This window comes from Tachypleus tridentatus, chromosome 5 (assembly GCF_004210375.1).
Source record: "Tachypleus tridentatus isolate NWPU-2018 chromosome 5, ASM421037v1, whole genome shotgun sequence".
Lineage (NCBI taxonomy): Eukaryota > Metazoa > Arthropoda > Merostomata > Xiphosura > Limulidae > Tachypleus > Tachypleus tridentatus.
Genome location: NC_134829.1, coordinates 53,559,084 through 53,574,580, shown reverse-complemented (window position 1 = coordinate 53,574,580; position 15,497 = coordinate 53,559,084). Strand labels below are relative to the sequence as shown.

The window sequence follows — 15,497 nt, the reverse complement described above, 5'->3', positions numbered from 1 at the left end:
TGTTGTTTGGTTAACTTTATAAAACAAAACGAAAAGGAGATTGGAGTTAGTATTCAGTAGAATTCAGTTCAGAATACAGATATGCTTTTTATCTTGAATATTTGTACATATTTTCGATCTGCTACCGTACACCATTAAACTCATTTTATTGGTACCAAAATGTTGGAAAATATACGTACTGTTACCACGTCAGCAGCTTTCTTGAAGTGTGTGAACTTTCATCAGATTTGTATCCTACACTCCACTGATCTCCGCGTTGTTATGTTTGTATAGCGACATCTATATGTATTGAATGTGTTCCTAGACATTATCTATCTTTATAAAGGGAAGTTGGCTGCGCGACGTAATTATTCATATACAACACTAACACTGAATGTTTTAAACAAAGCGTTTATTAAATCTCATTGTGACACATCTCGATTTCTGTTCGTCTGTGTTACCACTATACTTAACCTGGAATTTATGTCTTTTGACAATTATATATTTAAATAAATGACTGCAGGCATCTGCATTTTACGTGAAAGGCTTTACGTTCTGGTCCGATTTCCTTTAAAATTTTCATTCGATGTTTGTTCAACTAGATATGGCATCTCAGAAATGTCTCATTTGTTTTACTGAACCTTTTGCAAATATAAAATTGAACTTTTCATTCAACAAAATAACTCTGATGCCATCCATTAATTCAACCAAATAACGCCCCTCTGGTGCACGTCGCTTCACGCCTAGTGAATCGCTAACGGACTACTTTAGAGAAATCGACAATATGGGGAATGTTATGCTAAATGAACATTTCGCTTTATTTTTTTGATGTGTTATGTGGTGGTATATGATATCTGAAAGTCACATAATGTGTAAAATTTAAACATTAATAGAAAATTATCATAATTAATACATGACGTCACTGTTCTCTTCTTACTCCATAGAAAGGGTACAATATATAAACACAAGTGTGACACTTATTCTCTAACAACTGCCTCCAAGTCCAATAGCTACACTTTATAGAGTACATAGACATAGGAATGTACAGTATACTGTAACCCGCTTTACTTACACGCTCCCGCTGCTGTACTCTACTGCAGGTGCAGTATACTGTAACCCGCTTTACTTACACTCGACCTCGGCTTACTCTGCTGAATGTACAGTATACTGTAACCCGCTTTACTTACACTCAGCTGAATGTACAGTATACTGTAACCCGCTTTTGCTTACACTCATGCTTACTCTTACTGGATGTTACAGTGTACTCCTGTAACCCGCTTTTACTTACACTCGCTTACACCTCTGGATGTACAGGTATACTGTAACCCGCTTTACTTACACTCGCTGGATGTACGATTGTGCTGTAACCCGCTTTACTTACACTCTCGCTGGATGTACGGTATACTGTAACCCTTTTTACTTTACACTCTGCTCTACTGAATGTACAGTTATGCTGTAACCCGCTTTGCTTACACTCCGCTGGATGTACGGTATAATGCTAACCCGCTTTACTTACACTCGCTTACCTCTACTGAATGTACAGTATACTGTAACCCTTTACTTTACAACTCGCTGAATGTTGCGACACGGTGTCGCAGTGGCTCAGCGGTATGTCCGCGGTCTTACGACGCTTAAATCTGGGTTTCGATACCCGTGGTGAGCAGAGCACAGATAGCCCATTGTGTAGCTTTGTGCTTAATTCAAAAAACAACATCATGTCGAAAATCTATACATTGAAAAAAAAAATCATTGGAAATGGTTTCTAGTGCCGCGAAGGTGAAAGGGTATATTATGTGAATTCATATTTAGAAACAGGGCACGAAATCTTGGTACACAATGTACAACTATCAAAAGAGTACGTTTTTAAATTTGACGAGATTCAAAGACTGGATGGTTGCAAACATTTCATTTTTTTTTTTTTTTGTTAATACTGCAAAACTGGCAAGAGGTGAAAATGCAGAATAGAGGCATTTCTCAAGATTTTGGTAGAAAAAGAGAGTTATACACCAGTCCAACAAATTTCAAAATTACGCCCCTTTATGGAATTCATATGATGGATTACATTTAATAGTGTTTGTGTTTGGATAACACGAGAATTATTCTGATGGATTTTCAGGTTTAATCCAAAGAATCACGACTTCATTACCTCAATAGTTTTAGAGTGTACTTCCGGAAATGTTACTCCGTGATAGAAAATAACAAGTAAAAGGTTTTGAAATTACCACAGCGGTAGAGTTGTTATTAGTTGTTTTCTATATGGTTAATGTGCTTTGATCAGGAGTTATTGATAACAAAATACATTTTGATAAAAGGTTGTGAACAACTCGGAAACGTTGGATTACAGTCTTTTTGAAAGTTTATTCGTTTGGTATTCCGGAACTAGACACTAATTATTAGTGTTTAGTACCAACGATCCTAACTGACTTCGATCTGTGGAAACCGACAAGATGAAACTGGTACCAAATGTAAGACAGTAGCACTGAACATTTACAATACATATCAGATGTGATTAGTCACTAAAAATGCATATACGTGAAATCCTAGATCAGTCTCAGTGTTTGTATAATCGTAATACTAGTCCAGTTCTCAGTTCTGTATAAAGTTCTTTAGTCATATTCTCTGGCAATGAAGACACCAACTCGTGTGACTCTGGAGGACAACGACGAAGAAGGACAACTTATGAGACGACTCTGGAGAACAACGACGAAGAGGACAACTTATGAGACTGGAGAACAACGACGAAGAGAACAACTTATGAGACTGGAGAACAACGACGAAGAGAACAACTTATGAGACTGGAGAACAACGACGAAGAAGACAACTTATGCAACTCTGAAGGACAACGAAGAGGACAACTTATGCGACTCTGAAGGACAACGAAGAGAACAACTTATGCGACTCTGAAGGACAACGAAGAGGACAACTTATGCGACTCTGAAGGACAACGAAGAGGACAACTTATGCGACTCTGAAGGACAACGAAGAGGACAACTTATGCGGCTCTGAAGGACAACGAAGAGGACAATTCATGTGACCCTGATAAAAGCTGTTATGTTCTTAGGAGCCAAACAAGTAAATGTGTTCAGTCCATAGAAAATTCAGTGAAGTTTCTACCAGTACGATACCTGTCATCCACCCCTATCCACGTTTTCTGTGAGTGTTTTAGCACTAATAAACAATAAATAAACAAAATAAAAAGGTTAAATGTAACCCAACAACAATTTTCTGGTGTCTGATAAATAAAGGTTAAGGGCCACTTTAAACAACTGTCCCACCACAAATTAAAGCTGCTATAATGACGAAAAGAGATCAAAAGTGAGGATTTGAATCGAGGAGACAAGTACTGACTCCCTGCTTAATGTTCTGGACTGTGAATCTGAGGTTTCTTTGATTTGTACCTCGTTACCTTCAAGAAATGGAGATAAATTACGCTTCACATTTTGGGGCCGTGAGTGCAGTATAAGAAAAGGGGAGTGGGGAAACCCCAATATTTGGTTTGACAGAGTAGCCCCCAAGAGTTGGAGGTGGGTGATGTTGACTAGCTGCCTTCTCTCCTGACTATCATTGCTATATTAAGAACGGCTAGTGTAGATGAATATCGCGTAGGTTTTCTCGAAGTACAACAAATAAACTGATTTATAAATATTCATGTTTAATCAGCCATCTATATTTTTAAGACGAGTTATTAATATTTATTTACTGGCGGTTACGGTCGCATTGGTAGAATAAATCTTCTAAAAACTATCTTCTAGTTACTGGATAATAAATAAACTATAGGGTACCGATTGAGCATTTTATTTAGACATGGACATTTCTGAGCATTTCATAACTTCAATTATAATCTTCTATCAACAGCAGTTTACCATTGTTCTCAAGCATTCCTTATTGAACACAATTATGGACTGTTGTCATATGTTTACCATTGTTCTCAAGCATTCCTTATTGAACACAATTATGGACTGTTGTCATATGTTTACCATTGTTCTCAAGCATTCCTTATTGAACACAATTATGGACTGTTGTCATATGTTTACCATTGTTCTCAAGCATTCCTTATTGAACACAATTATGGACTGTTGTCATATGTTTACCATTGTTCTCAAGCATTCCTTATTGAACACAATTATGGACTGTTGTCACATGTTTACTATTGTTCTCAAGCATTCCTTATTGAACACAATTATGGACTGTTGTCATATGTTTACCATTGTTCTCAAGCATTCCTTATTGAACACAATTATGGACTGTTGTCATATGTTTTCGTTACTTAAGCTCGTGGATAAAATTGACAAAACTTTTTCTATCAAACTAGAAATTCGTAAGTACAATTAGCAACAACAGTACAACATTATTTCATAGCTTTATCACGATTAGATGTGGTGCATACATGTAAGGAAAATACGATTTTAGAATAACACATTTAACCATCGAATGCACTAACAAAATTAAAATATAATATACCGCTAGGTAACATAGGACCAAATATCACATTACTGCTACTAATTAGCTTGCATACCAAAAGCTCATTGCACAATAGCAATAGTATTCACATTTCTTTGTTAACTTGCAAAATATACAGCTAGCTTAAACACTTTGACAATAATATAGACTCTAACATAACTGTAATTTGTGTGTGTGTGTGTGGATTGTAAGTGGCTATTTTGCTGAAGAAAGACTCCACTCGATGGCGCTTACAATGTCCTCCACCTAGCGGAAGTAACTGGTGTCAGTGTCATAATGTCAAGATACAATTTCTTTAGCGCCTACGTTTTCAAAGCTCGTAAGAGGCATGAAGTGGAGACTATTTGTTGGTTGATGGTTCTCGCGAGATTTCTCGATCGGTTTAGTGGATCCTCCACAAGTAATGGCAAACTTGAGCTCCTTACACAACTCCACACAGAGTGGTTCCTACACAACAGAAAGGACAACTCTAAATGTAACATGTATAAGAAAACTTGACAAACAAATTATTCTTAAGCCACATGTTGGAGTGGAAGGTGGAAAACGGAATTTGATGAGATTTAAAGTGAAAATTTCCAATCAAATATTTCCCAGGATAGTACTGTTCCAACTTACAATAGGGAGTTTAGGACGCACGCCTGAGAATTCTGATGAAAATCGTTAACCGTACATTTCAAAATGAAAATAAAATCAAACAGTAAACAGATGGTGCCACTATTTTCAAGAGCCCATTTAACTAATTAGTGTGGCGCAAACTTTAAAGTGGCTTTAAATACTTTCGGTACAGGTCTTATTTCACTACTTCCTGTAGTATCACTTACGTTTAATTACTAATTATTCACATTTTTGGGCGTGTCTTATGATTAGTGTGCCATAGTATGACCTAAGCCCATGTTCTAATTATTTACTTTTTATTTTCTATTTAGTATACTATAGCATCACCTAAAACTAGGTTCTAATTATTTACTTTTTGCTTTCTATTTAGTATACTATAGCATCACCTAAACCTAGGTTCTAATTATTTACTTTTTGTTTTCTATTTTGTATACTATAGCATCACCTAAAACTAGGTTCTAATTATTTACTTTTTGCTTTCTATTTTGTATACTATAGCATCACCTAAAACTAGGTTCTAATTATTTACTTTTTGTTTTCTATTTTGTATACTATAGCATCACCTAAACCTAGGTTCTAATTATTTACTTTTTGTTTTCTATTTTGTATACTACAGCATCACCTAAGCCTAGGTTCTAATTATTTACTTTTTGTTTTCTATTTTGTATACTACAGCATCACCTAAGCCTAGGTTCTAATTATTTACTTTTTGTTTTCTATTTTGTATACTACAGCATCACCTAAGCCTAGGTTCTAATTATTTACTTTTTGTTTTCTATTTTGTATACTACAGCATCACCTAAGCCTGGGTTCTAATTATTTACTTTTTGTTTTCTATTTTGTATACTACAGCATCACCTAAGCCTAGGTTCTAATTATTTACTTTTTGTTTTCTATTTTGTATACTACAGCATCACCTAAGCCTGGGTTCTAATTATTTACTTTTTGTTTTCTATTTTGTACACTACAACATCACCTAAGCCTAGGTTCTAATTATTTACTTTTTGTTTTCTATTTTGTATACTACAGCATCACCTAAGCAGAGGTTCTAATTATTTACTTTTTGTTTTCTGTTTCGTATACTATAGCATCACCTAAACCTAGGTTCTAATTATTTACTTTTTGTTTTCTGTTTCGTATACTATAGCATCACCTAAGCCTAGGTTCTAATTATTTACTTTTTGTTTTCTGTTTTGTATAGTATAGCATCACCTAAGCCTAATTGTTTACTTTTTGGCTTTATTTTCTGATTACCGTATTTTACACCTTGTAAGATGCACCTTTTTCTTTAAAAAATGCCTTGAAAAACTCTCATACGTCCTCCAAGACAAAATTGATGGGTTAAAGCAAAAGGTTAGCTTGGGTTCTATTCAAAACGGCCTCTCATACAGATCGTAACCTCATTACTTACAAGTATTTTCAATGGTATAAAACATTCAATTTAACTACAATTCTCAATATATACTGTGAATAATATGATGTATTTGACCGTATTTACTCAGAAGGTTGAAGAAAAGTCAAGGCTGTATGAAGGTGTTGGTTGCTAAGTCAAAATATATTTTTCTTAGAATTGTTTCCAAACTTACAAGGCGCAGAATACGGTAGTATGCTAATATCACGTAAGCCTAATTATTAATTATTTGCCATTTTAAATTTGTTTTCCTATTTGTGTGTTACATTATCACGTGAAACTAATTACTGAGTCGTTATTTTGTTTTCTTACCCTTTCCTCTACAGCGACTTTTCTTGACTTCCAAGTAAATTCGCCGAGAACTATGACGCAGGCAAAACCTAGTCCAGCCATCAGAACTACGAAAACGCCACCTACATTATCTAAACCAAGCTCACTGGCTCTTCCCGAACCAGTTTTCACCTCTTGTTCACACTGAGGATCTTCCTGCTTCCACCATCGCCGTTTTAATATATGGAGGGCGCCACTTTCTTGTAGTTTCAGTATGGCGCTTGAAATAGCTGTTCTGTAGGGAGAACCTAGAAATGAAGGATAATCTGTTTAGCTATAACCGTCTAAGTTATACCGTTTGTTTCGTACAATTTTTTAGAATTATTATTTCTGAAATGTGATTTCTTTTTATCAACGGGAAGTGAAAAGACATTGTATTTATTTTTCAGCCAATTAAAATGAGTTTCAACAAAACTCTGATAAATGACCAGAAACAAAGGAGAGTTGAATCCTTACGTCACGCTTATTTCAATGACGTATTATTATTCCTTTCGTGTTTTATCTTTTTTAACTGTTTGCTGCTTCTTTTGAAATTCCTAGAGAGAGGCACTTGGTGATACACTGTTGACAAAAAGGCATGATTAAGGTTTTCATATTGTAAAATCGACAAGACAAAAATAATGTTAAATATTTCCTATAGCACCCCTGAGATTACTTGTTTACGGTACAACAAGAATTAGTTGACCAATCACATGATCTGATATGTAAATATTTACCACTGAAGTGGATTGGTGCTATTTATTTTGAAGTTCATTACATTTTGCATGCTCATAAAAACAGTAATTTAATTGGGCACTGATATAAGTCGACCTTCGATGTGGCATTTAAAGAGAACGAATCCACGGGTTTAGGGGTAATAAGGCTTATTCCAGAACACTGTTTGTAGGTGTATCGTATGATGACAAAGATCCTTCTATCATCTCTTACACATGTTTAACTGGATTCAAATCATGTGTGAGTGGGGTTCAGTCTAATCACTCATTGTACAGGAAGTGATCAGTAGTCCAACATCTCTTACACATGTTTAACTGGATTCAAATCATGTGTGGGTAGGGTTCAGTCTAATCACTCATTGTACAGGAAGTGGTCAGTAGTCCAAAATCTCTTACAGATGTTTAACTGGATTCAAATCATGTGTGGGTGGGGTTCAGTCTAATCACTCATTGTACAGGAAGTGGTCAGTAGTCCAACATCTCTTACACATGTTTAACTGGATTCAAATCATGTGTGGGTGGGGTCAGTCTAATCACTCATTGTACAGGATGTGGTCAGTAGTGCGTTATCATTTATCATGAGTTTCTAACCAAGTACAATATAGATGAAATAAATGCTAATGTTGTATCTACATTAGCATACAAATAGAAGACGACCATCTGGCCACTAGTATAGATTAGATTACAAAGAAACACATCCACACACGTACCTACATTAACATACAAATACAAGACAACCATCTGACCACTAGTATACGTTACAAAGGAACACATTCACACGGTTACCTACATTTCAAATCTTTTCACTGGAACAGTAACAGCAAATCAATATATTGTATAGTTATAGAAATTGTGAGCAAACTACACAGTGATCATAGCGGTAATAAATCTAGTGACATGAAGACTTTTTTTTATATAAAAATCACTTCCACGATTCTCTCATCCTTGATGTAGTCGCCAAAGCTAGTTCATATACCAGAAACAAACACTCAATCATACCAAGAAAGAATACACCAATCGTATTCCACTTGTGTTAACATACCACTCGACCAATAAGAAGATCACAGATATTATACTAAACTATTGCACAATACTTATTGAAGACCCTACTACTGAACATGTTTCCAAGGACCCACCTATTACTTGTTACCTACATATTAAAAAATCTAAATGAAATTTTGGTGCACAGTAACGTTAAAAACAAAATGATACAACAGGCACTCGCAGATGTAAACAGGTTTGTTACCTGCTCACATATTAACATGATCAGACATATACGATGAAAGAACAAAGTTCAACACAAGACAGTCCTTTACATGTACTACTGAATGCATTATTTGCTATATAAATTACAAAAGATACTCATTTATATAACACGACCTCCTACTGTGTTTAACCATTAATCTGACCACACTCTGTTGTTGTTAAAATAAACTGCAAAAATAATGGAGTCAGATCACACGATTTGCCAACCTACACATACTTTACATAAAATAGTACCTCAAGGACATGATTAACTTAACTTATCAACAGTAACTGTGCTTTGTCGTACTTGAAATCTAGTTATCTCTTAACTGTTTCAAGCAGTGTATTCTAACTTTATCTCAACTAACTGTAAATAACTTAGGACGGTGGAGTCTTACCAGATGGAGTGGCTATTCCAAAGCCTTTAGTATCAAGGAGTCCACCAACTTGCATCAGATCACATTTTCTCTCCACCAGGTATTCTATAGTAGTTGATTCCATTAGAAAAGCATAGTTTTCATTTCGAACTCGTTCAACTCCTTTCTCAATAGACTCTACGAACACTCTGGGTCTTGTCGACTCCATGAAGTTCCACATCCTTTTGTACGTTGGAATGTTGGATTCCTGAGGAAAAATGTTCATTTATTTGTGTTATTGGTGACAGAGAAATCAAATGAGATGAAAGTCAGTACTGTTTCGGAAATGACTGAATAATCGACAAGAAGACTGATCGTAACTTCTTGTCTTTCAGTGGTGAAGTTTACGTATCAAAATCATATGTTTGAAGATGTTGTACACGAACTAAAATTAACCATAAGTTCATGATCATGAAGTTTTAAATCAAGGGTGGACAAAATACAGCCCATCTAACATTTCTTTCGTGCGCGTCATGACTCCCGGTAATTGTGGAAAAAACAAAGGGGTCTTTATACAGTCGATGCTGTGCTAATTGAATTTAATACAGTAGCAATGTGCGGCCTGCAATAACTTACCAAAATTCATGGAGTGCCCCCTCCTCTAAAAAAGTATTGCCCACCTCCTGGTAGCTTAAACGTAACTTTAAGTTCAGTTTGTTTACAAATCACAAATCTCTATACGTAACCAGAGGTTCGTTGTTTTTCTATTATAAAGGCCTAAATTTAACCCTAACCGCAGTTCTTATTGGACGTGAGAACTGAAACCCATTGCACGTGCACGTTAAGCCAAACGTATTTTTCAAACGCAAGACATTAGTGCATTTTCGTTACAAGTGTAATAGAAAGATTTTAATATTATAATATTAAGAAATCGACATAAAAGAATTACAAGAATTATGGGATGGTGTGTGTGTTTTTTTTATAGCAGAGCCACATCTGCTGTGTCCACCGAGGGGAATAGAACCCCTAATTTTAGCGTTGTAAATCCGCAGACTGGGATGGTGGGAGTAACTAGGAAGGTAAAACAGGTTGAAGAAAGACTGTTTTGGTTTGTTTTTGAATTTCGCGCAGAGCTTCACAAGGGCTATCTGCGTTAGCCATCTCTAATTTAGCAGTGTAAGACTAGAGTAAAGACAGCTAGTCATCACCACCCACCGCCAACTCTTGGGCTACTCTTTTACCAACGAATAGTGGGATTGACCGTCACATTATGACGCCCCCACGGCTGACAGGGCGAACATGTTTAGTGTGACGGGGATTTGAACTCGCTGCCTTCAGATTACGAGTCGCACGCCTTAACCCACCTGGCCATACCGGGCCCTTACGAATAACCCTCGTGCAACTGTACACGAATATCGTAACAAAGAAAACTTACATGGGTTTAGAAAACAATGGTAATCTCTGTCAGTGACGTAAACAAATATATCATAATGCTGATTTCTTTAACATTTTGTCTTACTTCAACTGTTTTTACCTCAAAGGTCCAGCGTCGAGAGATGGTTAGGGTACTTGACTCCCAATCGGAAGGTCGAAGTTTCGAGTCCCTTTCCCATCAATGACATTATAATATGACGGTCAATTCCACTGTTCGTTGGTAAAAGATTAGTCCAAGAGTTGGCTGTGGGTGGTGATAACTAGCTGCCTTCCCTGTAGTCCCTTACACTGCCAAATTAGGGACGACTAGCGCAGTTAGTCCTTATGTAACTTTACGCGAAATTCACTACAAAGAAACAAACTTACCTCAAAAAAAGCTTGCGTGGAACCAGACTGGACGCATCCGTAATGAATAGTGGACTGTTTGGCCAGGTCATCAGCACTCTCTATCGGAGTAACCAATCTTTCTACGGTGAGGAAGGCTGCTAGGTTGGCTGTATACGAGGATACCATAATGAGGGTAAAGAACCACCAGATACCAGCAACCACACGAGTCGACATCGCTCTGAAAGTTTATAGTGTTGGTCATAAACACACACACAAAAGTCATCAGTAAGTCCAACTTTATAAAACATGATTTATCGCGGAATTTTTGTACGTATTTTATCCACTTTTATCGGAACATTTTGTAATGTTTTAAGACCTTATTTAGAAAGAATTATCGTAATATTTTGTTATTAATTTTCCTAATTTATAAATATATGAAAAGTTAAAAACGTTGCGTGCAACGGACCTCCGACATCATTACGTCGCTTTCTCTGCTTAAATGTTCTGTTGTTCTGATAGGTGAGCAGAGAATTCAAGAAACAAAACAATATCAGTGAACTTCCTCCACATCTCTGGTTATTTTGTTTAAGTTATTTCAAGAGGTTAATAAGAATGTGTAAACTAACACTATCAATTATTTTGTACGATGATTCCTGGTTACAAAATACAAACTTACTTGGGAGTTAGTTCTGAGCCTTGTTGCATCAAGCAACCAATCGTGAACCACAGAGTATTCAAAAGACTGAACTGGTTTTCTAAAGTATCCGGTTCTGGTTCACATGGATGAGGGTTGGTCCACTCATATGGGCTGAACCTAGCTACGACGAAAAGGAAGATGCTGACCCCTAAGAAGGCAGTCACCATGTACACCCACACTTCCAAGGACAAGGGTGACAGGAAAGAAAAGAGCTTTGGAACTTTCTTGGCGGGTTTCCTAAAGAGGATGCTGATCCCAAGGTTCATGAAGGGCATCGTAAAATCTACAACTTCCTCACGTTCATAAGTAATCGTCAGGTCACCGATTGCGATATCCGCGTTCTGGAAATACAGTGAAATGTTTAAGGATTTTTAAAAAAAGTCAAAACACGCAAGAGTCATGGAAAGATTTACAGTTTGTGCCAAATTTTAGTTTTTCACGTCTTATTACAACAAGTAAATATATAAAGCTGCAGCTAGAAACAGACGTCAGTGTATAATCACCTTGAAGTCAAAAGCATGCAATATACCAATTTAGAAATAGCTCTTAATAATATATTGAATTTCACGCCAAAACATTCTTTGTAATTGTTTTTTTTTTTTTTTTTACTTTCGCGCAAAGGTACATAAGGGCTATCTGCGTTAGCCGTCCCTAATATAGTAGTGAAAGACAAGAGGGAAGGCAGCTAGTCATCAACATCCACCGTTAACTCTTGGGCTACTCTTTTACCAAGAATAGTGGGACTGACCGCCACACGGCTTAAAGGGCGAGCATATTTAGTGGGATGAAGAGTCCAACCCTCATCTCAGAGATTCCGAATCGAGAACCCTAACCATCAATCCATGCTAGGCCTCACGCAAAACTACGCGGTATTCTATTTTATCCGTGGGAACATTAAAACGAGACATTTAATACCTTGGTTTGGTTTTTTTGGAATTTCGCACAAAGCTACTCGAGGGCTATCTGTGCTAGCCGTCCCTAATTTTGCAGTGTAAGATTAGAGGGAAGGCAGCTAGTCATCACCACCCACCGCCAACTCTTGGGCTACTCTTATACTAACGAATAGTGGGATTGACCGTAACATTATAACGCCCCCACGGCTGGGAGGGCGAGCATGTTTTGGCGCGACTCGGGCGCGAAGCCGCGACCCTCAGATTACGAAGCGCACGCCTTAACGCGCTAGGCCAAGCCAGCCCCCGTTTAATACCACTATTCATTCTTAAAGTGTAGCTCAAGAGTTAACGGTGGGGGGTAGTGACTCTGCTTTATAGTACCAAGATTCAAATCTGCGGCTTACATATTGCAAGTCCAGTACCATAATCACCAGACCAAGGGAGACATTCTAAGTTTCACGTTTCCTGTCTGTAAAAAATGTTGTCCTTATAAGTTTGGACTGACATTATCAAGGTTAAGTCAAGAGTAGGCCCGGCATGGCCAGGTGGATAAGGTACTTTTGACTCGTAATCCGAAGGTCGCGGATTCGAATCCCTGTCACACCAAACATGCTCTCCCTTTCAGCCGTGGGGGCGATATAATGTGACGGTCAATACCACTATTCGTTGGTAAAAGAGTAGTTCAAGAGTTGGCGGTGGGTGGTGATGACTAGCTGCCTTCCCTCTAGTCTTACACTGCTAAATTAGGGACGGCTAGCACTGATAGCCCTAGTGTAGCTTTGCGCGAAATTAAAAAACAAACAGACAAACAAAGTCAAGAATAAAAACTTGTGTTATAAAGTACTAAAAGGTTATACAGTAACTGAAACAATAATAGAGAATCATAGCTGTTATATTACTTGGCAACATTAGCTTAGAAATTAATTATGGTTACAAGACTCAAACTCCAATGAGATATTTTAATATCTTGAGGAACATACGACTGAAAGCAAAAAAATAATATATAAACAAAACAGTATATGACCTTCTTAACGTTTCCTTATCCTGATAATATGTCATCCAGACAACATATGAACTTGGTAAGGTTCCCTTAGTCTCAGAATGCATACCAGCCAGACATTATACAGGGTGTTCGGAAAGTCACTGTGCACTTATATATTTATTAACAGACATGTTTCAATATAGAATACAGGAGGTAAATATGAATGACAATTATAAACAGTGTTGAAAGTGACCTCCGTTGACATCAATACAGGCTTGGATCCTTCTTATTTTGTTTCTAAACACTGCTATTAGTTGCTGGCTTGAAATAGACTGAATAAAATATGATTACAAAACAGCAAAGTGACTTTCCGAACACCCTATAAAAGAGCTTGGTAAGGCTCTCTTAGCTTATAAATATAATTACATTGAAGATTGACCCTTACCCCATCTATTAGTTCTCGAATCATTCCATTCCATTCTCCATGCTTGTTTTTTTTACCGTAAGTTTTATCTGAAACTTCTTTGATTGTGTACTTGAATCCACGAATCTTTGAAATTTCTCGAATCAAGTCCACACAGTAACCATGGTATCGGTCGTTTCCCGTGAGAGCTTTGGTACGATCTTCTTTGAGTATCATGTAGGGGGCGTTCTAGACAAAATAATTTTATTAGAGTTATATCAAAAACAAAATGAAAAAATGTTTTAATTATTGTGTTTAGCAGTAAAAGATAATACGTTGTATTAAATACAATAATATTAGAAATACCGTTTCTACACATTAAATACAATAATATTAGAAATACCGTTTCTACACATTAAATACAATAATATTAGAAATAACGTTTCTTCACATTAAATACAATAATATTAGTAATAACGTTTGTACACATTAAATACAATAATATTAGAAATAACGTTTCTACACATTAAATATAATAATATTAGAAATAACGTTTCTACACATTAAATACGATAATATTAGAAATAACGTTTGCACATATTAAATACAATAATATTAGTAATAACGTTTGTACACATTAAATACAATAATATTAGAAATAACGTTTGCACACATTAAATATAATAATATTAGAAATAACGTTTCTTCACATTAAATATAATAATATTAGTTTGTTTTGGAATTTCGCACAGAGCTACTCGAGGGGTATCTGTGCTAGCCGTCCCTAATTTAGCAGTGTAAGACTAGAGGGAAGGCAGCTAGTCATCACCACCCACCGCCAACTCTTGGGCTACTCTTTTACCAACGAATAATGGGATTGACCGTAACATCATACACCCCCACGGCTGGGAGGGCGAGCATGTTTAGCGCGACGCGGGCGCGAACCCGCAACCCTCGGATTACGAGTCGCACGCCTTACGCGCTTGGCCATGCCAGGCCAATAACATTAGTAATAACGTTTCTACACATTAAATATAATAATATTAGAAATAACGTTTCTACACATTAAATATAATAATATTAGAAATAACGTTTCCAAACATTAAATATAATAATATTAGAAATAACGTTTCTACACATTAAATATAATAATATTAGTAATAATGTTTCTAAACATTATTAATTAATTATTAATTATAAGGTTTCGTAACTTGTGATCTTCAAAAAGTAAAATCAAGCACATTTCCAAAATGTTTTTGACGTAAACACCAATCACACTAAAATCGCAAACAAAACAACTGATAACTTAAGATTTTCACTTCCAGCCTGAGTAGTGGTCACACTTCACTAAAGTTTGTAGATTTATTGTATTTAATTCACTGTCATATTCGGCTACACCTTTCACTACTATTTTGAGGTTTCAATGCTTCACAAAACTATTAACTAGTAGAGACTGTCTTAAAGATGAATACCTGTAGTTAACTTTATATTACATAGGCAGTGAGGCCAGACCCTGGTAAAGATGAATACCTGTAGTTAACTTTATATTACATAGACAGTGAGGCCAGACCCTGGTAAAGATGAACACGTGTTCATTGTTAAGTACATTTCACCACTGTTGTTCATTAAGCGACTTTATTAGATTCTCTTC

At 36.4% G+C, this 15,497-nt stretch overlaps 2 protein-coding genes across 2 annotated transcripts in view; one reads left to right on the top strand and one right to left on the bottom strand.

The window, feature by feature from the left end:
- The window catches only part of LOC143250366 (uncharacterized), a 13,169-nt gene extending 10,397 nt beyond the window's left edge, over positions 1–2,772 (top strand). The window contains exon 4 of the mRNA XM_076500811.1: positions 2,611–2,772. Within this exon, the coding sequence (XP_076356926.1) occupies positions 2,611–2,772 (162 nt within the window). The remainder of the gene's footprint in view (positions 1–2,610) is intronic.
- An 872-nt stretch (positions 2,773–3,644) lies between these two features.
- Positions 3,645–15,497, bottom strand: part of LOC143251177 (glutamate receptor ionotropic, kainate 2-like) — a 49,369-nt gene continuing 37,516 nt past the window's right edge. The window contains exons 10-15 of the mRNA XM_076502587.1: positions 13,889–14,095; positions 11,548–11,909; positions 10,911–11,109; positions 9,153–9,378; positions 6,779–7,044; positions 3,645–4,887 (exon numbers count right to left, since the gene is read on the bottom strand). Of these exons, the coding sequence (XP_076358702.1) occupies positions 4,720–4,887; positions 6,779–7,044; positions 9,153–9,378; positions 10,911–11,109; positions 11,548–11,909; positions 13,889–14,095 (1,428 nt within the window). The 3' untranslated portion in view covers positions 3,645–4,719. The remainder of the gene's footprint in view (positions 4,888–6,778; positions 7,045–9,152; positions 9,379–10,910; positions 11,110–11,547; positions 11,910–13,888; positions 14,096–15,497) is intronic.